The sequence below is a fragment of the Perissodus microlepis genome, chromosome 7, assembly GCF_051167445.1.
Source record: "Perissodus microlepis isolate ML-2025 ecotype Zambia chromosome 7, ASM5116744v1, whole genome shotgun sequence".
Classification (NCBI taxonomy): Eukaryota; Metazoa; Chordata; class Actinopteri; order Cichliformes; family Cichlidae; genus Perissodus; species Perissodus microlepis.
In genome coordinates this window covers 23492565-23516271 of record NC_140467.1, presented here as the reverse complement: position 1 = coordinate 23516271, position 23707 = coordinate 23492565, and the positions used below count along the sequence as shown (strand labels likewise).

At 39.2% G+C, this 23707-nt stretch overlaps 1 protein-coding gene across 4 annotated transcripts in view; it reads right to left on the bottom strand.

Moving 5' to 3' along the window:
- LOC146383100 (suppressor of tumorigenicity 7 protein homolog) overlaps window positions 1-23707 on the bottom strand; it is a 55452-nt gene that overhangs the window by 15906 nt on the left and 15839 nt on the right. For 2 of the 4 annotated variants that reach the window (XM_084934262.1, XM_084934264.1), the window contains exon 1: window positions 20898-21540. The exons of 1 other annotated variant lie outside the window; for it this stretch is intronic. In XM_084934262.1, coding sequence (XP_084790388.1) covers window positions 20898-20919 — 22 coding nt within the window. In that variant the 5' untranslated portion in view covers window positions 20920-21540. Of the gene's footprint in view, window positions 1-20897; window positions 21541-23707 lie in introns of those variants that run through there. One more of the 4 variants, XM_084934263.1, reaches the window with a different exon arrangement.

The following is a 23707-nucleotide window of genomic DNA, read 5'->3' as shown; positions in this document are numbered from 1 at the left end:
TTTCTACTAGCAGCAGATTTGGAAGGAATCTTCAACTACCTTACCGAAAAGATCAGCAGCGTGACCTCTGTGCAACTTCAAATGCCTGATGATCTTCTCTGATTCTTTTAAATGTTTGACCAGAACACTGACTCGAGAAAGCAACAGAGAGCCGTCTGCAGAGCTCAGAAAGAAGCATCTACATTAAAATGGTAAAGGCTATAAGATCATGTCCAAACAGCTTCATGTTACTGTGATCACAATTATCGTTATTCTTACAAAGTATAAGGTTCATGGGACTGCAGTCAACCTCCTATGATGTGGAAATGGAAAGAAACCATCCAAAACCATTCAAGCTGAACTCCAAGGTCAACATACGTCATTTCTGATCACACCATCCATCACATTTTAAACTACACTTGGTCTCCACTACTGACAGAAAAGACACAAGAGCAAAATGCATGTTGACAAGCCCCAAAGTCCTTTGGACTGATGACACAAAACTGAAGCTTTTTGGCCACTCAGATCAGTTCTATGTTTACAGGTGGAAAAATGATGCTTTAAAAGAAAATAACACCTCACTGTTGAAAGGGGTGGGGGTGGCGGGTTTGGGGCATCTGGCACAGTGAACCTGTCCAGGGCACAATGAACGGCCAAGGCTACCAAGGTGAAAAATATTGCAATGGGATAATGGTCCAAAACCAAAAAAGCTAACAGCACTCAAGAAAGGCTGAGAAATAAACACTGGACAGTTCTTAAATGGCCCTCCACGAGCCGGGATCTTAACCTTCTATTGCACATTATGTGAAAGATCTGAGAATTGCAGTGTGGAGACACCGTCCCTCAAAAGAGCCCTTGACAGTTACTCAGGAAGAGTGAGCCGTGTGAGCAAATGCAGACGAGTCATTGTGAAATACAGAGATCATTGTACTGGAGATCACTGTGGTCTGATTTGTGGAAGGGTATCAACAGCTTTGTCCATGTCTGTATATTTGGGGTGCACTGTATACAGTAAGTCATTTCAGATTCACTGTGTGTAGCACTGATTTTCAGACACAGTTTCGTTCACATAAAACCCTCAGTCAGTCCACAAACAAGTGTTAGCAGCCATCCAGCAAAACAACACACCCTGATTACGGTTTAACAAGACGATGGCCACACTGCCTGAATCCTGATAGCCTCCAGTAATATTAGTTCGTTTTTAACTATAATTAAAAACTATAGTTAAACTATAGTTTAACTAAAGTTAAAAACGAACTAACAAAAACCAACTAAATTTTGTTCTTACTCTTACATCTACAAATCTTTTCTAGCCTCTTCTCTCATGAAATGACAGCTCAATGGGATAAGAAGGCTCGATTTAAAAAGAAAAAATTGAAGAAGAGAAACATTAGAAAGCAATATTTAATCATGTGTTTCGCCTGTATCTTACAGCACAGCTTTCCACCATCAAACTGACTGCACATAAAAACTAAACTAACCATTACAGCTGTACCATTTTAGGATTGGGCTCAAAGAAACAGTGTGTTTTGTGCTGCAGATTTGAGCTGAGCCACTCTTGATGCCTCTGCGCTCTGTCTGAAACTTTGCTTTTACTGGTGTTTGAAATGAAACTTCAAAATGACAACACAAATTTTGTTCTTTGAAAATAGATGTTGTCTCATGGGCAAATGGGAGGTCTCACAACTGCGCTGAAACCATCTACCTTCAGTATAAACTTTTCTTTCTGGTGTGTTCTGTGTTAGCTTGTTAGTTTGCAGGTGCTGTCGAGTGTAACCGCAAAAATGGAACCAAATATAGAACCTAAAGGGATAAGCAAGCTGAATTTTAAATTTTAAAGGGTTAGGATTGGTCAACGAAAAACCCCAAGAGTCCTCTGCCTTCTGTTTGCCATTTTGTTCTGAGAACGGTGTTACAGTACAAAAGCGACAGCTGGTATTGTGAACTGTGACATTTCTACTCACTCATAATCCTTAATTATTTTCACTGGGCCTTCGTTTAGCTCTTCAGGTCATCCACAGGCTAAAACAACCCTTTTAGCTCCAATCCCTTATAAAAGCTACCTTGAATTTAAGGCAGCTTCCTTTTTATATGCTGCCCCTCACAAACAAAAGACAAACACGAGGTAGGAGGACCTCCATACTTCAGATGATCATATCAAGTTTCTACACAGACTGTCAGAAACTGAGCAATTACTGCAGACTGAAGCTTGGGCTCCTGGATCTTGGAGAATACTTGTACTGAACTCATTATTTCTGGCCATGTTTAATATGAGCTTCCACCATTGTAATGGTTTATATATGACAGCGCAGAGGAAAATAAAAAGGCAAATTTGAGCTGGATCATTGCAAAAATGAACTCAATGGAAAAAAAAATATTGAACTATTTTGGGAAATAACTGCTAACTGGGTGATGCTCACAAAATGGTAGCGAGTTAACACCCCTTAATTAAAAATCTAGCACCTTTAATTAAGGAGCAAAAAAGCCAGAGGCCTCGGCTATGTGTGAAAAAGTTTTTTTGGTTAAAAATTAAATCCAAGAAAAGGAAACAGCACTAGCCTCAAGCCAACGTTTCAGACATAAAATAATGATTCACTACGGAGTGGCTGAGGATTGTAGGTAAAGGTAAGTCTTTCCACACAATCAGCTGCTGACTTGCTCTTTGTACCGCCACTCTCCACGCATACTGAAGTTGATGATTAAACAAACATAACAGAAGAATAAAAAAATAAAAAAATCATAATCTCAATTATTCTGTTTGATACTGAGATCATGAATACCCATAGAATTTGGAAAAATTGTGCCCAACTTAAGAAAAGATTGTCATTTAATTACTTATTTCCACAAACTTGCATAATGATAAATGATAAATCACTCCCTGCCGCAGCCTGGCAGGGAGTGACCGTGGACTTTAGCTAAAACTAAAGGGAAAGGGCAAAACCCGGGGACTTACTACAAAATAAAAATTATTTAAAGATCGATCACCATGTTGATTATCTTTAAATAGTTGGTAGAACTCAAGGCTGTAATTAAACACTGAATGGCAAATTTTCCAATACCATCCTGTTTTCTGGCGACAAAGCAGGACATCTCCCTCGTGCATTTGGTGTAAAGTTTAGAGATCTTATTAGCTGACGTAAACAATGCCATACTGGCAAGGTACTGTATTTTGGTTGGGTTGTCATGTTAATTTCCTGTGAATCACATGGAGGATAAGAAAGGCGGACAAAAGATTCAGAAACCCAGCCTCATTTGCACTCAGAAACACACACGTGCATAAATTAAGTGCAGCTGGACAGCTATTCATTGCAGTGAAGTGGAGGCTCTCATCCCAGCAGAGAAGCTCTTTCAGTTAGGTCTATGGAAAAACAGGCTTAGCAGCTGCTGTAAGTCTGCAGTGTCTGGTCTCTCAACCACTGCTGTCTGGCTGGAAAAGCACTCTTCATCCAGCCAATAAATCTAGCCATAACTAATATACAGTGTTAGTATATTCATAATCCAAATGTCACACATTCAAACTCCCAAAACAATTAAAGCTTGACATCAGAATACAACATTTATTTATCCCTGTTTTACATCATTCTGGATTTGGATTTATTGGCTGTCAGAAACGTGAAATGGTTTTTGTTACCGGTAACTAAAGGGTAGATCTATTTTTAGTTTGTACAAAAACTCCCCAACTTTTTATAAACAGTAAAAACATATATAGTTCATATCGTCTAAAGGGCTTTAAGTGGCCTAGAAAAGCATTATGTAAATGCTGGTATATTTTGATTTACCAAAGTCTAAAATGATGAGATCAGTGCATTTACAAGTAATCCTAAGTGTGCACTCTGTAAGGGAGCAGATAAGAGTCAGAGTCCACAACCACCTGCTGTTTAACCTTTTAGTTTGTGAGGGGAGGCGAATCACAAGAAGTTTATTTAAAGGGAAAGGTGCTGAAACAACTTATTTCAGACAGAGGATGACCTGAGGGTTATAGGAAGCTGCTGTAGTCAAGTCAAAGAACAAAAAGCTGAGATAGAAAAGAGCTTTTACTCCTCAGAAAATGTAAGAGTTATTGTGACACTGATTTCAGCTAGTCAGACTCACATTACCTCTGTTTTAACAGCTATTTAATTTGATCTGCAGAACAAGGTTCTCTCATTTACATCGCTCTGCAACTAACTACAATCATGAAGCTTGACTGAAATCATGCTTAGTTCACCAGTCCATGCGCTCCACGTCCTGCTGGGAGTAAGCGCTACATTATTCCAAACTTTATTAATCATCAAAATCCTACTTAAACTAATTAACTTCAATGTGAGGAGACAATTCTTCCACACACTAATTTTATTTCTGTTACATTGCCATGACCCAACCCGGTGACACTTCATGCTCTAACTGCACTTTCCTTTAGCCTCGTTGGCTGCTACAATTACTACCAAGAGTTAATACTAGCCAGAAAATAGCGAGAGAGTCGGGTTTGAGAGTAAGAAGATGAATTGGAGGGACAAATTCTATCAGGCAGATTCAGGACTAAATGTCACTGGAGACAACAAGAGATGTGACCTTTACTGAAGAGGGGGGACAGTTGGCAGACTGCTGGCCTGACTTGAATGATAAAAGACATGACGTGAGACACACGTGAACACGCCTATTCAGACATACACGCAGTCTTCTATCTCATATACGCACATACACAATGTGTGTCCATCAGTTACAAGAAAAGAAAGAGTAAGTAAGACGTCAGTTAATTTGTGTTTTAAATAAAAATCACTGATCCTTTTTGAAGGATGATAATAAAGAACCACTTCCAAATGGTCAAATACATTTTAAGCTTCTAAGTCTGATGAGCACTGTTCATCAAAGTGCAGCTTTTGCAGCACCTTAATCTCATGCAAATATTTTTGTTCTCTCCATAGTGGTTTGTCTGTAGCCAAACAAGTTACTATTTATTTAAGTTAATGAAATGTTTCATTTTTTTAATTGATCCAGATCCAGGAAGTAGGAGGTATTACGTCTCAGATCACCTTTACTTTCTGTGCTCCAAGTGAAGACCTATAAAAATCATCATGTACACTACACAGTCTGATCATGACATCAATAAGGAAATTGATTCAGATCGGTGCATGCAATCTTATCAATATTCTGTCCTTTTAAAATACTTTCAAAACAGCATGGCTGACCCCTGTGTCGACAGATCGCTCTAATCCCATTCTGATTCTTTGAGTAATACATTTATTTATGACATACAACATACACTGCACTAGGAATTTTAATTTCAACAATATCTTTTCTTCCAATAATTTTTTAAAACAATATCAAGATAAAACTGTCATGTTTTTAATGTATTTTTGTGTACAAAGCTCTCAAGTTGTCTTCTCTTATCTTTGCATCATAAATCAAGAACTCCTATTTCCTCTACAATGCTGGCTCTTTTCTCAAAGACGCAATTTAGTTCAGCTTGATGACAAAAAGAACCTTTGGTCAACAAAAATACTCCAGTAAAAGTTGAAGTATTGAAGCAACTTTACTCAAGTAAAAGTGAAAACATACAGGATTTACACAACTGAATTTAACAAGACGTTTTGTAAGCCGTCCTGGCTGATGTCCATCCCCTACACTGACACTATACTGTTTATACTGTCTTTAACTAGATGGTATACAGTTGGTATAAAGGTGGAATTCAGTGAATGAGTCTGAGCATCATCAGCTTAAATTCAAGTTCATTTCTGCTACACTTGACATAGCCTAGCATAACCATGAGGACCACACCCACTGTGCATCAGTCCAAGACAATGCTTCAAACTCACCACAGTATGACAAGCTGTGCAATCCAGCACTAAACTACCCAGTAGTTTTGACATTTGAGTAACACAAAGTTAGTATAGCTTACTTTGTTTACAGGACATTTCACAATATTGAAAATACATCATACAAACTTCACTGTTCAGTCCTTTAAATCTAACCTTGCTTCTTACTCCCCTGTCCTGTCTAACGTCTTACATCGTTTGTCTTTGTGACTAAAGTTAGCTTGAATTCTTTTCTCTCCCTGAAACATACAGCTCCGCACCTTCACACAACACAGCGTGCAACAAGCTTTGTTGAGCTGATTGAAATGTTAACTTAAAAAAGCACTATTTAGGTTCTGAAGTACTTAAACCACAACTGAAGTACTTAACCCCCCCACCCCATTTATAGTGAATATAAATGCTATAAATGATTCCACTGAACCTAGAGTAACGAGCCTGTTTGTAGATGTAAGTAGAAAATCATTTTTAATATGTAGAAGTAGAAAGTACAGCTTTTTGTGTAAAAATGTAGGGAGTAAAAGTAAAAAGTTATCTGTGGTATAACAAGTAGAGAACAGATACCTGAAAAATTCTATGTCAATGCAATAGCATTGTATTTGTACTCTGGTCAAAAAGATCTCAAATCACCAGCTATTTCATCAGGTACACCTTGCTAATATTAGATGGACACCCCTTTTTGTAAATGAATAAAGAAGTGGCAAGTTTCTTGGGGACAAGCTTTACTGCTCACATATGGAGCTGAACTGTATCCTACGAGTTTCTTCTTTCATGTTGTTGAACTGCTGATTACATTTAAAACGTTTAAAGAGCTTGGAAGGGGTTAAGATGCACAAATGCATATTGAATTAGCACTGGGAATAAAAAAAGCAATACAGACACATTTTCAGATAGTTTAGTTGACTTAATCTAAAAACAGAGCTGTAACTTTCAGCACTGGGAATAGGTTGCTGTAACAGGGTGATGGCTGTGCTTAAAGACGTGCATTAATCTCATGTTTTCTTGTAAGAAGCAGTTTGCGGGTGGCATGAGACAAAGCTGGGAGGGTCTTGGAGGCTGCCTGCATCCCAATGTATGTTGTAAGTCACTGCAGCTCAGCTGTTCATGCTTGAAATGCTAGTTGGCAGTGCTGATTAGGCAGGGCCTCATAGCCTGGCTCATATTGCAGGCCCTTGCTGATTGGGAAGGAGAGCTTGTCTTGGTCCGACTACCTCTGCTGACCTTTGACTAAGATGGACATCGCTCACCGCAGCAAAAGTGCATGTGTAACAGGGTCCATGATTTTGAGATTTTGGCTTTACCTTCGTGTAAATGTGCAGGGTTGACTATATGTCTTTAATGCAGAAAAAAAAAATTCCAGGCTATATGAATAGCTCAGAGCTTATTTAGTGTTATTTCTAACAAGGCTCTGTTACTTATTGCCAAGAGAAATGTTCACAGTAGCTACCATTTGTGCATACATGTTAGATTATTATCAGCACTGAAAAATTAATGATCTTCAAACTTAAGAACTGTGTTAACCGAGGACAGAGACAGTTAAAGTAACTCATTTAAACATACGAGGAATTTATTTTGGGTATCTATGGAAACAGTTGAAACAAAGAACGTAGAGCCAAACTGGTACTTTTCCCTTGCGCGGAAAAAAGATCTAACAACTAAGTCTCTATTAATCAGAAGACAGACTGTATCCATATTTGTATTGTATAATGCTCAACATCCAAACATAAATATAGAACCCGTTCCAGGACAAAAACTGAGAGTCATTAAGGTGCCACTTAAACACAGCAGCCCAGAAATATTTATCTAATTTACAAGTGTGTAATCAAAATATCAAAAAAGCCAATAATTTTAAATCAGAGAAAGCATAATTTACACGAAGACTAGAAAGTAAAACAATAAAAACTTCCAGAGAGATGCCAGCAGAAAATCTGCTTTTTAAGTGTCTTTTTAAGCACCTAGAAGATCATTGTTTTACAAGATTTGTTATCTTCATTTAAAAAAAAGATTTAAAATAAAATGCAACATACAAAACTGCTTTGGGGAGGCCTTAAACGCATTGGCATTAACATTGCGTTCCGTTCATGTCAATAAAGCAACTGGAAAAAAGGAGAATAACTGATGGACAAGGCAATTGCTGTTGTAATCTTACAACAACTGGGATTTTGTGCAGGAGCTTTGTAGATGCTGATACAATCAAAATAACCCTTCTTCCCCATTTAAAATATATTTTTTTAATATCATTAGAGAATAAAAGCAATACATGAAAAACAAGCACAGGTGGCAGAAAGAAAAAACACACAAAAGCAAAAAACACCAAACAAGGCTTATTAAGCCCTCCACAACAGGCCACTTTGTAAACACAGATATCAGCAACAGCTCGCATATTCCTAACACACAAGCACACACAGATACACAACTAAAACATAACACACACACACAAAATCAGCAGGCCTTCACCCACGCGCTGAGCAAACAGTCCACTTCATGAATATCAATACGAAATGTACAGGACCACCTGCTATACAATATAAAGGCCGTGTGCAAAGAAAAAGATCAGAAACACGGCTGCCATACAGTTCCTGACTACACATAGCCCGTCAGCTGCACACCAAATAAAGCAGCACCAGATAACTTACCCTCCATTCCACTGACATATCCACTGGAGCCACCAGCACACTAACATTTGCTACTTCAAAAAAGTAAAAAAAATATATATATTTTTGGTTAAACCTGATGTTTTGTTGCTCTTTCAAAAAGAAAAGGAACAAAAACCAAAGCCTTTGGGAGTCCATATCAATACCCACATCTAATCAGAAGCTAGTCAGCTTTCATAGAGCACATTTATTAGTGAGGGCTCTGGTTTGGTCACGTTTTCTTGATTGGGGCCCGTCTTTGAATGACAGCAGGGCAACACAACTGTGAGCCAGTTCTGTCCTCCTCTTCCTCTAGTAAACCAGCAGAATAAGTACAAAGGGGAGTCTGAAGATGCCAGTCCAGCCAATCAATAACATGGATTTTAATAAAGGGAGGTGGGGGAGGTTTGCTCCTTAGTCTCCTCCTGCAGAGGTAACCATGACAACCCCAAATGACCCTACAGGAAAATGGATGAAGCAATCTTTTAGAGATACGGAAGACCCTTCAAATCTGTTAATAATACAAAAGAAATTATTATTTTCTGTTAAACAGGGACACTTTAATTAATACAAATTAATTTAAGCAGCAGCCTCTTTGACACACACACACACACACACACACACACACACACACTTATACCCTTTTACTTTTAGCCTCAGCCAAGTATCATGCCATTTATCAAAATGGCCACTGACCCATTTTAAATGGAGAAAACTCAGGTTTAAATATTTTTGTCCCCACAAAGCTGTTGAGGGGACGGTTTAACATTATCATCAGCTCACGTCAGAGGCATAATTTCTCACTTGATCAATTTATTAGATTCAATAACATTTGGGTCATGAGGCACTTCCTTCCTTTCTTTTTTCAGCCTGCTGAAACACTAGAGTGATGATGTGGAAAGCAATGGAAAATTAAAAGGCTGACAAGATTAGCTGCAATATCACGTTTATGGTTGAACAAGATGATGACAAATGCAGCGATTTCCTCTACAAGATGCTGCTGAGCCAATTCAATTATTACTGTGCTTCCTTGAGGATCCACAGAGAGGAATGATTAAAAAAAACAAAACAAAAACAAAAGATAGCAACCGCCAATGATTTAGTAACGCACTGCTCCTTTACAAAACACGAGCAACAAACACTACTAAGCGTAATGAGAGTCTGATTAATAGTAAATGGACTAGTACTTGTACAACGCCTTTCCACTCAGTTTTTAGCACTTAAAGTGCTTTCACTACAAGTCTCATTTACCCAGTCACACACATTCATACAGTGCTTTTATATATACACACCTAAGCATTTTCATGTAATATTCACACACACTCACATGGATGAATTGGAAGGCCGTATAGCTTATGGCCATACTACCCTGATGATAAAGAGGATGGAAATACTAATTTTACCACAATTCTGAGAAAGAAAAAAAAAGCTCCACAAAATCCCAAATGTTTGGGAATGACAGCAACTAAGCCATAAAGTGGTAGGCTACATAAAATCACAGAGCAGGGTCAGTGGACGCTGAGGCGCATAGTCCACAGAGGTCACCAACTTTCTTCAGAGTCAATCAGTACTGACCTCCAAACTTCACGTGGCCCTCATGTTATCATGCTTCTCTGTCTGGCAATGCAACGAATGTGTCTGGGGTTGGCGGTTGCCATGAGAATGGTACTTATCTGTTTGGTGGGGGGTGAGGGGATTATAGTGTGTGGTTGTTTTTCAGGAGTTGGACTCGGCCCCTTATTTCTAGTGAAAAGAACTCTTAATGCTTCAGCAAGACATTTTGGATGATTTCATGCTCCCAAATTTGTTTGTTTAGGAATGGGCCCTTCCTGTTTCAACATGGCTGTGCATCAGTGCAAAAAGCAAGGCCCATAAAGAAATGGATGAGGGAGTTTGGTGTGGAAGAACTTCACTGGCCTGCACAGAGTCCTGACCTCAAACTGATAGAACACCTTTGGGACTAAGGACACTGTGAGCCAGGCCTTCGCCTCCAACATCAGTGTCAACCTCAGAAATGCATTTCTCAAAGAATGGTCGAAAATTCCCACACAGAAAGCCTTTCCAGAAGAGTTGAAGCTGTTATAGCTTCGACTCTGTCAGGGTGGGCTGACATATTATTAAACTCTATGAATTACGTATGAGATTTCACTCAAGTTCATACGTGTGTTCCTACCTAGCTCTGGAAACCCTGGGTTAATTTAGTGAGTTGATAACCAGCTTCTCGTGACCGCTTATCCTGACTGGCAATGTTAAGGTAAGTGAATAGAGATAAGGTAAGTTAAAGGATACCCCGGGTACATTGTGAGTCTGTTCTTTTAGTGGCAGACAGCAAAGCTCCACCATGTTTACCTGCCCCTTAAGTGAACTGGTAAATAATCTTCGCACAGACTGGTATGAGATTCTGTCCATACCATTGTGCTTCAAGCCTTATTCCCATTCAAGCTCATTCTGGTAACCTAAAAATACTTTTCATCAGCAGCCAAGCACACATAATAATTATGGAGGAGGGTGAACACCAAAAACAGTCATGTTATAATGCGTCATCTCACCCACCAACAGCATAGGGACCAGCTTATCTCATTAAATTGACTCTGCTTACACTGAACCTGCTTGGTTTTTGAGGTTAGTTGCATCCTTCGGAGTTCTCTTGGAGTAATTACAGGTGAACGTTATCCAGACAACCAGGGATTTGGAGGGATAAGAAGCTTTCAATTGGATGATCACCATGGGAATTTGAACGCCAGTACTAACACTGATAGTGTATGTCAATGTTCAGAATATTTTATGCTTTAAACAATTCAACTCTTAACAACTGCAGAAAAAAATATAACAAAGAAATACGTCACCACTTAAAATTAATATCAAGGATACTCTTAAATTATCCACCAACTGTAATTAAAGCCACAAATGCACCAGCAACTACCTATCTTGTGACTCTGGTGGGAATCAAATTTGCTGACATACCAGAGATGAAGGCACTTTAAGCACCAAAGAACATAAAAACAAACATAGTTAAGTACTCAAATAAATTCAGCAATATGCAAAAGAGAGCAGGGTGAGAATAAACTAAAGAGATGCAGAATTACCTCACCGCTACTGGTTCTTGCCAAGTCTCTGATTATTAAAGCTCAGGATATTGAGCTGTGTTTCTGTTGGCACAGGCTATGCAATGCTGAAGTTAAGGATGGCAACAGCAAATGGCCCGGGAGCTGGTCCTGTCTGTTGAATACATTCACAACCAGCCTTAAATCCATATACAGATATTTAGTAATGTGATAAGGTTGGTAACATAACAATAGATGATGTATCTAACAATATCTTGGATTTAGAGAGGACCTTAAAAATATCCAAGAATGTTCTCTGTGTATTTAAAATTTAAAAAAAAAAAAAGCACAAAAGCAGAAGAGGCAATAACTGTCAGGGAATAGGAAGTTCTGACATTGGAGGGTTAATAGAAGTATTTGCTGTTGTGGAGATTTTCCATAATACTGATTTTCCTTTATTTCTTTGTTTGCCTTGATTTGTCTGCAAATGTACATTTTGTACAAGGCAGAGAGAGAGAAAAAAAATAAAGCAGCTATTAAAACAGCAAGATTAACACTACTGAGGAAGGCCAGCTTCACAAATTGGAAAAAAAAAAAAAAAAAAAAGAATGGCTAAATTTATGCAATTAAATGGCTTTTTACACAATTTCACGCACCACGTAGTCAAATCGTTTAACAATAGACTGTGGTCATTTAAACTTAGTGGCTCACATATATGTTTCTGACAAAGCATAGAAGTGTACCAAATGGCAGTTCTATATTCTAATTCGTCACATTGAAATAAAAATGGAAATATGCACGAACAATTATTACTTTGAAAACTTTATTCTTGTCTGCATGTCAATTTAGGTTTTTATCATAAATGTTGGGCTCTCCAGGTGTAGTCAACTGGAGACATCTGTGCTGAATATGACCTGGAAGTCCGGAGGTCAAAATGGCGAGACAGAAGACGGCCCCTAGGGAGGTCGAGAACGACCAAGCTAAGATCCTGTGGGAATTCCACATATAGATGGACAAACTGGTGATGGCTAACCAACTGGACATAGTAGTGGTGGACAAGCAGAGGAAGACGGCCATAGTGATATATGTAGCTATACCGACTGATAGCAACATCAGGAAGAAGGAACACGAAAAGCTCAACAGAGAAGGCAACAGGGATCTTAGTGGTAATCGGAGCACTCAATGCAGTGACCCCTGAGCACGGCAATGGCAAATGGATCCAGCAGATCCCAGGAACAACATCAGAGTTCTCTGTCCAGAAAAGCACAGGTCTAGAAACAGCAGATATACTGCGCAGGACCCTCAAGCTCCCAGGCCTCTGGTAGAGGACCCAAGCTTGAAGGATAATCACCGCCTGCAGGGGCGAGAGGGGAATTTTTTAAATTTTGTTTTGGGTTTTGTTTAATAAAAAAGATAACTGGATATCTGGTTCTAATTTCCCAGTGTGGCCTTTAGAGATACAATCTCTGACACCCCTGGGTTAAGTCTTTAGTATGGGGTCTCTATGGCAGTACTGGATAATCCCTCTTTTGTAGTGCTGGCTGTACAACAGTAGGCAATAGTTTTACCACTGGGCCTTGCACCTATTTAGTAAGGATTTAGGGTCAGAGGTCATGATCCAATCAAATACATTAGTGTTGCTTTCATGGTATATAAGACCTTACTGAAAGCCCATTAACTACAATAAGCCTCATTTTTAGCTCTCTTGACTTCCAGCCACTATATGAGCTCAGAAGACCAAAATAGCAGTAGTCAGCAGTTACCACAGAAACCTGATCACTCTGCCGTCTTGCTGTTCTTACGGGGGTTACCACAGCAACAGAGACAGCTGGTTGCCGTCAGAGTGCTTTCATCAAATGGCCATCTTCAGTAAGCACCTTATTCTGCTCTTGGGCACGGACAATAGAACAGCAAAAACAATACACAACCTGAAGTTTCCTGAGGTTAAAGGCCATTGGTGGCTCACCACTGCACTGAAAGATAAAGTGACCCTCTCACGCAAACAGCCAAAGCAATATCCAGCTTTAAAAAAAAACAAAAAAGTATTCCAAAATTACCACTGATGAAAGAACACACACTGATGGATTGGTTTGACTAAGGTATGGCCCAAAGCAATCCTCCCACAATGAAAACATACCTACATATGCCAGCTGCATTCCCATGAGCTCATCCTTATTAGTAGGGATATTGTTGGCAATTTAACATTAAGCTTCCAAAGAAATGCCATAGACCTTCTGATCAGGGGTTTAAAATCCTACTCAGTGTTTTTGCTGCATGCTGAAAAATACTGCTGCCCCTTAAAAAGCAACAGACTTAACTACACATGGAACAGTTATCCTCATGTGCTGCATTACACTCCAAAGCCAGGGAAAAATAAGAAACAACAAAAAAATCTGTGATTGTTCTGTTCTATCAGCACAATACTTTTTTAAAAAATAATGAGACATATGTTTATATGTTGATAATGTTTACTTAAAGCCAATGAATTATGTTCATCAATTACAACTGGCTCAATTATTCACTGTTGTACCCTTCTGTTGGTATAGGATGTCTTCATTTTGCTTCATGGTAAATGTTAGAAACAAACATTCCAATGAAGAGAGGAAGTAGTGAGATTTGAAACACAAAACACATTTGCTGTTTTGTAATGTACCAGTCGCTGGCAATTGCCGGGGTGCCAAGCAGACTCTCACTCTGACAAATATATTTGTTTGGTTCTATTACCAGCCACCCTACAAAAGTACTAGTTCTTCAAATGTCTACACAGAGTCAAATAATCAGTCTTGATCAGGTTATTTGAAACAGCTCTCAGAGTAGAAAATTCTGCTAATTTTCTGGCCCTTGATTTTACTTGGGGGGTAAACTCTCTCACCAATAGAGGATCATTGTTAAAAAGTTTAGTGGCTGCTTCCTGGACTAATCAGTTGGGTGGTTTCCAGGATTTGGGTATAGTGAGGGAAAATCTTCAGAATGCAAAATGAGAGCAAATGCAAAGCTAAATATTCGTGGACTTAATGACACGCTGTCCTGATAGGCTGGTGAAGGGCACTGGCCACTTCTTGATGCGAGTCGCACAGGCAAGGCTACAACATTTCTTTTCGTAGGCTAGTGATTAGGTGACGTTGAATGTTATAACATATGGGATAGGGATGGTTTCCCCACTATAAAAATACTGGTGGCCGGCAGTACTATCCCCCAGCCTCCTAGCAAATGGGATTAATTTGAAAATCCGAAGTGATATTCTTCTTGAGTTACTGCATTCATAAGATTTTCAGAAAATTTGATCTCTGACCTTGACCTTGAGGTCGAAGTCACTGAAACTCGTCCAAGATTTTTAGCAGATGGTATGAATTTCAAAAATGCTACATGGTCTTGTTCCCGAGTTATTGCCTCTACATACTTGGGTGTCCATGGTGTCCACGCTGTCCGCCCAACAGGATGACAACAATACTCTATCAGCGTTTTATATGGCTGAGGGGTAAAAAAAAAGAAAAAAAAAAAAAAAAGAAAAGAAAAAGAAAGAAAGAAGCTATTTCCAGAGTCCATAACAAACATAGGATTATGTTTGGGTGGATAGCGCTACATAAAACAAAGGATCGACGCTCCATTGACAATGTGACCCAAATTATTACTGATAAGTACATAAACATAGAGAAGATTCATATACATGGCTGCTTGCTCTGCAAAGCTTATAGCTCTCAGCTGGGCTACTTGCCTAAAAGAACAGTTACAAGTCATTATTACTATACAGAAGTTGGTGGGAGGAGAAATACAACCAGTGCAGAAAGAGACTCAGAAGCTAAAGTCAGTGCAGAACAGGAAATCAAACAGTTAAACTTACATTAATAAATATTTTGTGAATATAAAGTAACTTAGAAAAGAAAAGCAGAAGTCTCACACTGTCTGCTGGCTTTTCATTCATAAAGTATCCGTATCTTAATAGATGGGTTACTATGCTATTTAAATTGCTGCACAGGCCTGTCCTCAGATGTCTTGACTGACAGAGAGCCAGTGTACTTCATTAATATCCACTGATGGATGCAGGAGCAGTCATGAGGGAAGCTATTATGTTTCTGCGACACCACATTGACTAGAAAACAGAGACATTTCAACAAACAACAGAAATACTCCAACAGATTTTACTTCTTGGTATCATAACTTCTTGATCCCAAATGTATCTGAAGCCCAGGTGATGATTATTGATTTCAGGCAAAGCAGGAATGTGGCCAAAGAGTGCCTTATGCATTATGAAGGGGTGGAAATGGTTACACAGCACAAATATTTTGGTAGAGATTTTAATGATTAGCTTCAATTTTATAGAAACACTGAGGTATTTGTGAAGTGGTAGCAACACAAAATTCACATTTTCCCTTCGTGCCAGTCTTTTATCAGTGTTTTATACAGAGGCTCATGTGTTTGTCCTTTATCTGCTGGTTTCACAGGCTTCCTTTAAAAGATAAAAACTGTCTGAACAGCACTTTTAAAGAAATACTGGTTTGAAACCAGCAAATCCTCCAGAAAGCAGTATTTTGGCATTTTGTGGTCATCTATTTGAGGGTGAAATTATTCAGCTGGCATCAGTGTGTCCTTAATAAATTTAAAAAAAAATGCTCATTCCTTCTGCAATTCAGCTACCATAACACTTCAAGCCATTTTTCCCCCATTTGTTTTTTTCTGTAAGTCATCATGTCTAATGGTTATCCCTGTGTTTTATGTTGAAGAAATGCTCCAAACAAACAGCTGCCAAGGTTCACAATTCACCCTGAAAGTATTGATCACATATATATACTCAAACTTACCATGAACTTAGATCGATAAACAATCAATTATCAATTAACCTGGGAGAAAATCTTTGCAGGCTTAATATGTTCTTACAGTTAGCATTGCATGTACGCTACTTATGCGAGACACAAGGTAACGTTACAAATGTTCGAAACATAGGAAAAGACATATCTGAGCATCTGGACAAAAAAAAAAAAAAATCATCAAGGGGGAAAAAGTTATCTATACTGTGTCATAGTTACTTATAAGCATATCCTACATCTACATGTTTGCTTGGTTTTTTTTGTTACATTCACTGTAATATTGACCAAAAGAATGCCCAAATCACTCTTCTGCACACTCCGTAATGGAGCGAACACTCTTTTGAAAAGGACCCAGAGTCTCTCATCTACATCAACACAAGACAGCCAGTGTTAGTTTATCTACACTCCTGTTTCCAACAGTTTGTTCCTTACATACCGTCACAGTGACATACCAGAAATGTCACTGTGAAAGCTAGCTATGATTGGTGTAGTCTGTCAGCTGTCTCTCCAAGTCAGTGATGGTGAGCACAATACTCCATATGGACATCCATGGAGATTAAAAAAAAGTTGTAAACAAGAATCACTGTTTGTCCATGGTTTCTGTGTCCACAGCAAAGTAAGTCTCAAGACATTTACTTCTTACTTCTTAAATCCAAGGACTATTAAAGTAATAATAACGCCAATAGAAACAGTCCTATGCCACTGTTGATTTCTTCGAGTTCACATCCATGATAAGATCATCATGTCCTCCTAAGACAGTTTAACACCATACAATAATTAGTCTCAAGGCTACTGAACGAAGTGATACAATCTAGAAAGCTGTACGTACTGACCTCAATTCTGATCAAGTATAGACTGACTGTAGAACTACTGAACCACTTCCTCACAGCACCCTACAACAAACAGGCCAAAACGAGAGCAAAAAAGGAAGGCAGAACACAGTTACCATTATCTAAAACCTACTTTGCTGAAAAGAAGGGGACAGGAAGGTAACAGCTATTGAGGTCAAATGTATGTACAAATGAGTCCTATCTGTGTGTGTGTGTGTGTGTGTGTGTGTGTGTGTGGGGGGGGGGGGTTATGTCTGTGACACAAGGTAACTGTTCACAGAAGTGTGCAAAGTAGTTGATATTTGCGGGTCCATAAGTTTAGAAATCCAGGTGGATGTTGAAAACTGAGAGGAATTGCCAGTATATTTCAACACTTCCATAACACCTTTGGGAAAATTTCATTCATGATATAAAAATATTAGTCTGGTTAAACAGACTTCTGCTGCATTAGCACATATTTTATCTGTATTTGTTCACCTGTTATAAAGTCACATTTCCTTTTGCTCAACTGTAAAAAATAAATAAATAAATAAATAAAAGAAAATTGTTGAATAAGCAGATACAGAAAAATTACAGCTGTCACATCCATATACTATCCTACATGTACTGCCAAATTAGTTCTACTTTATATAACAAGAATCAATAAATATGGTGCACATTTATCTTTTGCTGTACTGAAGAGGACCAACATGTTGGAAGTGATTTCCCAGGCTTTTCTCTCCTGCTACCATCTGTCCTTATTAGAAAGGGAGAACAGATTTTAGAGCCAGAAAGCAATTCGGCACATTTCCCACCAAACCTGAACACCGACCTACAATGTCAATGCTGCACAGAGCTCAAAATAGACTAGTCACTCTAACTGCGATGTCTCAAAATATAGCTCATTTTAAAACAGTAAAACACTGCAAAAAAACGAAAACCAAAAAAGGATAAAGCCATTTACATTTGAGCTCTAAATTAGGATTATCTAGAAGTTTTTGTTCCTCTTACCTTCTACACCTACTTGAGAGGAGATGATCTTCTGAACAATACGCAAATCAGACACCCCTGAGTTCTTTCTCACAGCCACACAGTCTGCTGCGAAAGCTTAACGGGACTTGACAAGCCTTTGTCAAGTCCAAGTGTCTACAGTAGATAACTAGCTTATGATTTGAAACCAATACCAAAGATGATCACAAGGAAATGAAAGCTTCATCTAGCCCCAAAAATAAGAGATAAAGTAAGATATTCCATGTATTGCAGGATGGTTTCCTATAAAAATGATCTTATACAAAGGATTTCCAGAGACGATTTTAGTGTTTCAAATAAACACTAAAAATTGCCATGGTTTGTTTCCTGTTGCAGTGTTTGTTGGACCCAAGCCGTTTCCACAACAAAGCTATTTCAAAGGAAATAGCCTATAAAAATGGGTCCCGCTTAACCATGTCAACAAACACTGTTGAGTTTATTACTTAAACCTAAAGAGCTGAATGAACGTTGTGTTTTTGTAGTCTGTCTGTGCTTATTGTCAGGAAACACTCAAGAAGTCACGAATGACTTCCTACAAAGATGTGCTGAAATAAGAATATCCACATCCAACATTACATACACACTGTGTTGGTGAGAGTATTGTTCAAACAAGAATCAGTGGGATTGGCCAAATTTTGCACGATAGTACTTCCAGTTTAATTTGCCAGGTGGCCGAGTATGATGACCACAAGGAAAGCACAACAGTTAGCAAATGTGTTTGTTCAAGGCATGTTTACGATCGCGAGCTCTGACTTGTAATTTTAAAAACGTCAGTCAAATAAGTGTACATCCTTTCATAAAGAAAAGCAAACACTGTGCTCATGATCTCCTATAATCATATCCTGTGAACTGATCAGAACTATACTCATACTTGACCTCCTCTCGTCTGTGTTATGGATTTGCTGTAGATTTAATGCAGCCTTATGTCCTTTGAGTTACTGTTTAATAACAAACAAAAACAAACAAACAAAAAAAAAAAAAAAAAAAAACACACAGTAATGCTTTACTAACCGACCTGTATCAAACTGCAGACATGACAAAATGGAAAGACTGGCAGGCCTGTGTCAAAATGGGACAGAACTGAGAATAGTGGGCAGCAAGGAGAAGCTGCCAAATAAAGGTCACAGGTACCATCTCTGCTACAGCCAAGTAGAATTGCATCTGATATAAAATTATTACATCTAATGAAAAGGTAATGAAGCACAGAAATACAAATTACTATCTAAAGCGGGAGTTAGCTACAACACCATTTAATTTGAAATCAGACAGTCCTACTGCACTACAGGGCTTTTCCCTGGATGGAAATGCACCATCAGGAGTTGACTATGCACTAAAGCATGACTGGTATGTATATCTTTAAAGCAATGACTAGAGTGTTATCTTATTTATTAACTTTTTCCCCTCCACTGGAAAATAAGTGTATTTTCCATTTTCATAACCCCATTTTGGATGCACCACTTACTTCCTCAGAGGATTGTTGCCAGTTAAAGACGTACTGCCATTGTAACCTGGAGTCATTTCAGATGAACCAAGCACTGATAGTCATGTGTGTATTGAGTATGCAATATGTCTATGCTTGCATGCTCAAACATTTCCATTAATATGTTTCCTTGGAAATGGCGTGCATGTTCAAAGGTAGGTCAGACATGTTAAGCATCTAAGCACACTTTAAACTATTAGCAGGAGTTGTATATTTTATACAAGTTTCATCTAAGTTGTTATTGCTTCTTTTCTGATTCATAAAATGACTGCCTGCAATTGTAAATCTAAAGATCTCCACTTTTAATTTCTTTAAAAAATAAATAAATAAAACTCCACCAATAACAACATTAAGCCATTACAAGATATTGCACAGTGTCATCCAATCAGCTGCACATTTCATAAACAAAGATTAGGCTCTACTGTTTGGCTCCTAAACCACTCCTGGTGCAATTGCCGGTGTGCATGCAAGCTATGATCCCACATCAAAACAACAAGTTAGTTTTAGCCTCGACTGTGCAATCAAGACAGGATCAATGACATAAGCTCAGGCCTTCTGAAAACAATGAGCAGGTAGTAGAGTGAGCCATCACAGTATTGATCTAAGCAAAAAGGATTCTTGTAATGGGAGAAACAAGTACACTGGCTCACCTTAACGTCAACACTAGTAACACTTCAGAGGGAGGTGAGGGGCTGATTGGTGTCCAAAGACACACGTGCATACATATAGAAGAGCAGTGTGCTATGCTTGATTCAGTAGCATTTAAGACAGGAAATGCTAAGCTCACACCTCGCAGCGATCTGACTGAGCCGTAAAAAAGAAGCAGAGCGCAGACTGATGCTTCTGGAGACGATGCAACTCTGGTCAAAGCATCCATCTTCCGACATGCTCACTCACATAAACATGCACAAGAACACATGTTCATTCAAAGAGCAAGCTATTACTATGAAGAGGACAGAAAATGCATAGAGACGGGAGGTCATTTTTTTGTGGTAATTTGAAATGCACGCACTGTAAGGCTCAGAGAGAATACAGGGTAGGCGGTTCAGTCAGCATGTCCAGCTAGCTTGTAGTGCCGACCCTCTGTGCTAAAATGGTAGATCCCAGATTTCTCCCCATGCAATCTGCCACCAGCAACCATGGACGCAAAACAGGAAGAAGACAAGAGAGGAGAGGGAGATGAGGAAAGATGGAACGCAACAGAAGAGGAAAGCTAGCATATTCCCTTTCCTCCTCATCCTCAGATAAAACACACACACAAGAATATAAAAGGTCCATAAACAAAGACAAACACAGGGCAGACGGAAGGATGGTGATGGTACTTACATGAGGACTCAGTGCCGAACATGGCTGGGCCGGGAGCTGTGATGGAGAGAGAGGAGGAGGAGGAGGAAAGAGAGGAGAGAGAAAGGGGAGGGTGAGAGAGAAAGAGAGAGAAGGGAGGTTGATGAGCAGGCAGCTACACAGCGGGGGTCATCAAAGCAACACAATGCAGCCAGCCGGCCGTCGCTGCCTCCCAGACAGCCAGATGCCCCAGCTCCGCTATCCGTTGCTGCTTTAAAAGCCCTCCTTCAAACACACACAAACACACACAGCTAGTGCAGCTGCCAAAAAAAGGAGGCTTTTGGAGGATTAAATCAAGTACTAAATAAACATAAAATAAAAACTGGCAGAAATCCTTCACAGCCGCAGCAAATCCAGACACGGAGAAGTGGTTGTGGCTAGCTACTGCATCTCTGCTTTTCTGCAGTCTATATCCTCCTCCTCCTTATCCTCTCCATCACTCTCTCACTTCTCATTCCACTGTACGATTTACTAATGAAGAGAGAGACCGTGAGATTGTGGGGGAGAGGGAGAGTCTTTCCTGGGGAGAGGAGAGCTAAAAAGAGGGAGTGAAAAAAGAAAATCTGGCAAGGAAGCTCCTGCCACTGTTACTGCAGCCGTTGTAAGACAATAGCTATGCAAACAGAGAGTGACGTCAGGACAGAGGAGGGAGAGAGAGAAAGCTGTCAAAGACTGACTGACAACTACTGCTAGAGGGAGAGGAAAGGAGGAAAAGGGGGGGGGGGGGGGGAGAAAGAAGGAGAAACACAAGCAGACTGGATGGAATAAAAGAGCAGATGAGAAAAAGATAACAGAGGAAAATATGAGAATGGACGAGAAATGGGAAAGCAAGGGGGAAGCATATTTAGATGATTAAAAAGAGAAAAGGCAGAGGTAGGGCTACAGATACAAACAGGACATACACACACACACACACACACACACACACACACACAAAGCAGCGAAGGGGGCTGGGGGCTTTCATCTGTTAGTTCGACAAATTGAAACAAGTATGAAGCAGAGCATTGGAGACTACTGTGTATTTACTTGCTATTGACACACACACACACACACACACACACACACACACACACACACACACACACACACACACACACACACACACACACACACACACGGCCATCAGCAAGCCAGAACAAAAATGTTCTGGCATGATCACATCATCAATCAAACTTGCACAGAAGACTTTAAAATTAAATTGCAATATTATCAATAATGTGAATTATTTTAGCAATAATAATAGCAACAACAACACACAGTAGATAGTTATGTAAGATTACAATTAAACAGAGCAACTGCGAGTGGAAATTATATAGAAGACAGAAAGAAACTTTATAGTAGTGTTACTCACCTGCTGTCATGAGACTGCTGTACAGTGTCTTAAATATTGGTGTTTGCTCTGTTTGACAGTTATAGGTAAGCACATATCTAAAGCACAATAAAAATTCATAAAAAAATTAAAATAAACAAAAACCTGCAATGTACCAAGAAACCGTTTGGTCAGTGTATTCAGGACATCATGATCCGCCTCTTTTAGGACACACATATACCCTGAGGTGCCCGTTATTGCACACTGTAACACCTTAATGAAGACTGGTACTAAATGTAATAAAATAAACACAAAACCCAGCAACTGTGCAGCGGCAATCTGCCCTAAACCTGCTTTAGGGAAATGAATAGATACAGTCTGCACAACAGCTTCTGTCCAACCAGCCTACAAACCTAAATAGATAAATGGTCATCCAGCCGGACACTTTAATGGCCCCCACTGTGAATACGATGAAGACAGCTAGCATGTGGATTACCTCAGCTGCTGAAGAGACGAGCGTGTACTGTTGGAGGCCTCTCATCTTTTGTGTCTCATACACCCACCTCCTCCTCCTCCACCACCACGCCTTTGTTCTTCAACCACAGGCAAGAGACCCCTTCTCTAACCCTGCTACTAAGTTAAAATATGTGAAATCAGCAGTACTGAGTCAAAACATAGTTTTCTTATAAGGAAAATCTGGTGTTAGGTTAGGATAATAAACAAATATTTTAAGATTTACATCTTATATGAAATATAGCTTAATCTATCATTTCCATGAACCCTAGCCACACGCTTACCTCTGGCCCACCTACCTACTAATGGAAGAACATAGCGCATGTGCCCCTTAGCACACAGAGTTTAGCCACATATCACTATGCTATTTTTACATGTTAAAAATCACTGCTATCCTGTTACACTCTACAATCTATGTCCCACATAAAAAACACACTTATCAAAATGAAACTCCTGTGAAAAATGTGCTACCTCGAGTACCAACTGCCTCCTGGTGTTCTATGGAGAAAAGCCATTGACCATTAAAACTCCAACTACCATTCAATAGTCATAAGTGATAGGGTGCTTATTGTGTTACTCTTAGTTAATATCTAACATCCTAAACATGTTTAAATCAGGGCTGTTGTCCTTGGCAGGACAACTGTATATAGAAAGCATAAAACACCAGAAAATGCTTAATGTAATTGGCCTCCACAGTTTACTCTTCCACACTAACATGCTAATACTGCTGCTCCACCATCACCACTTGTCTCAAAGTTGCACAGCGTATGCTCTGCTGACCTACTAAATCCACCCGCCCCCAAGAGACTGTCCATGCTTTCTTCCTGTTGAATGCCAGATTGAAATTTCAGTTTTCTGTTGTGCCCATATTAACACATACTTTTTCTATTATCAATAGTCTCATATATGTGCATGTCTTCCAGCCCAATTGACATAAAAAAAACAAACAAAAAACAACCTCCCTAGATCC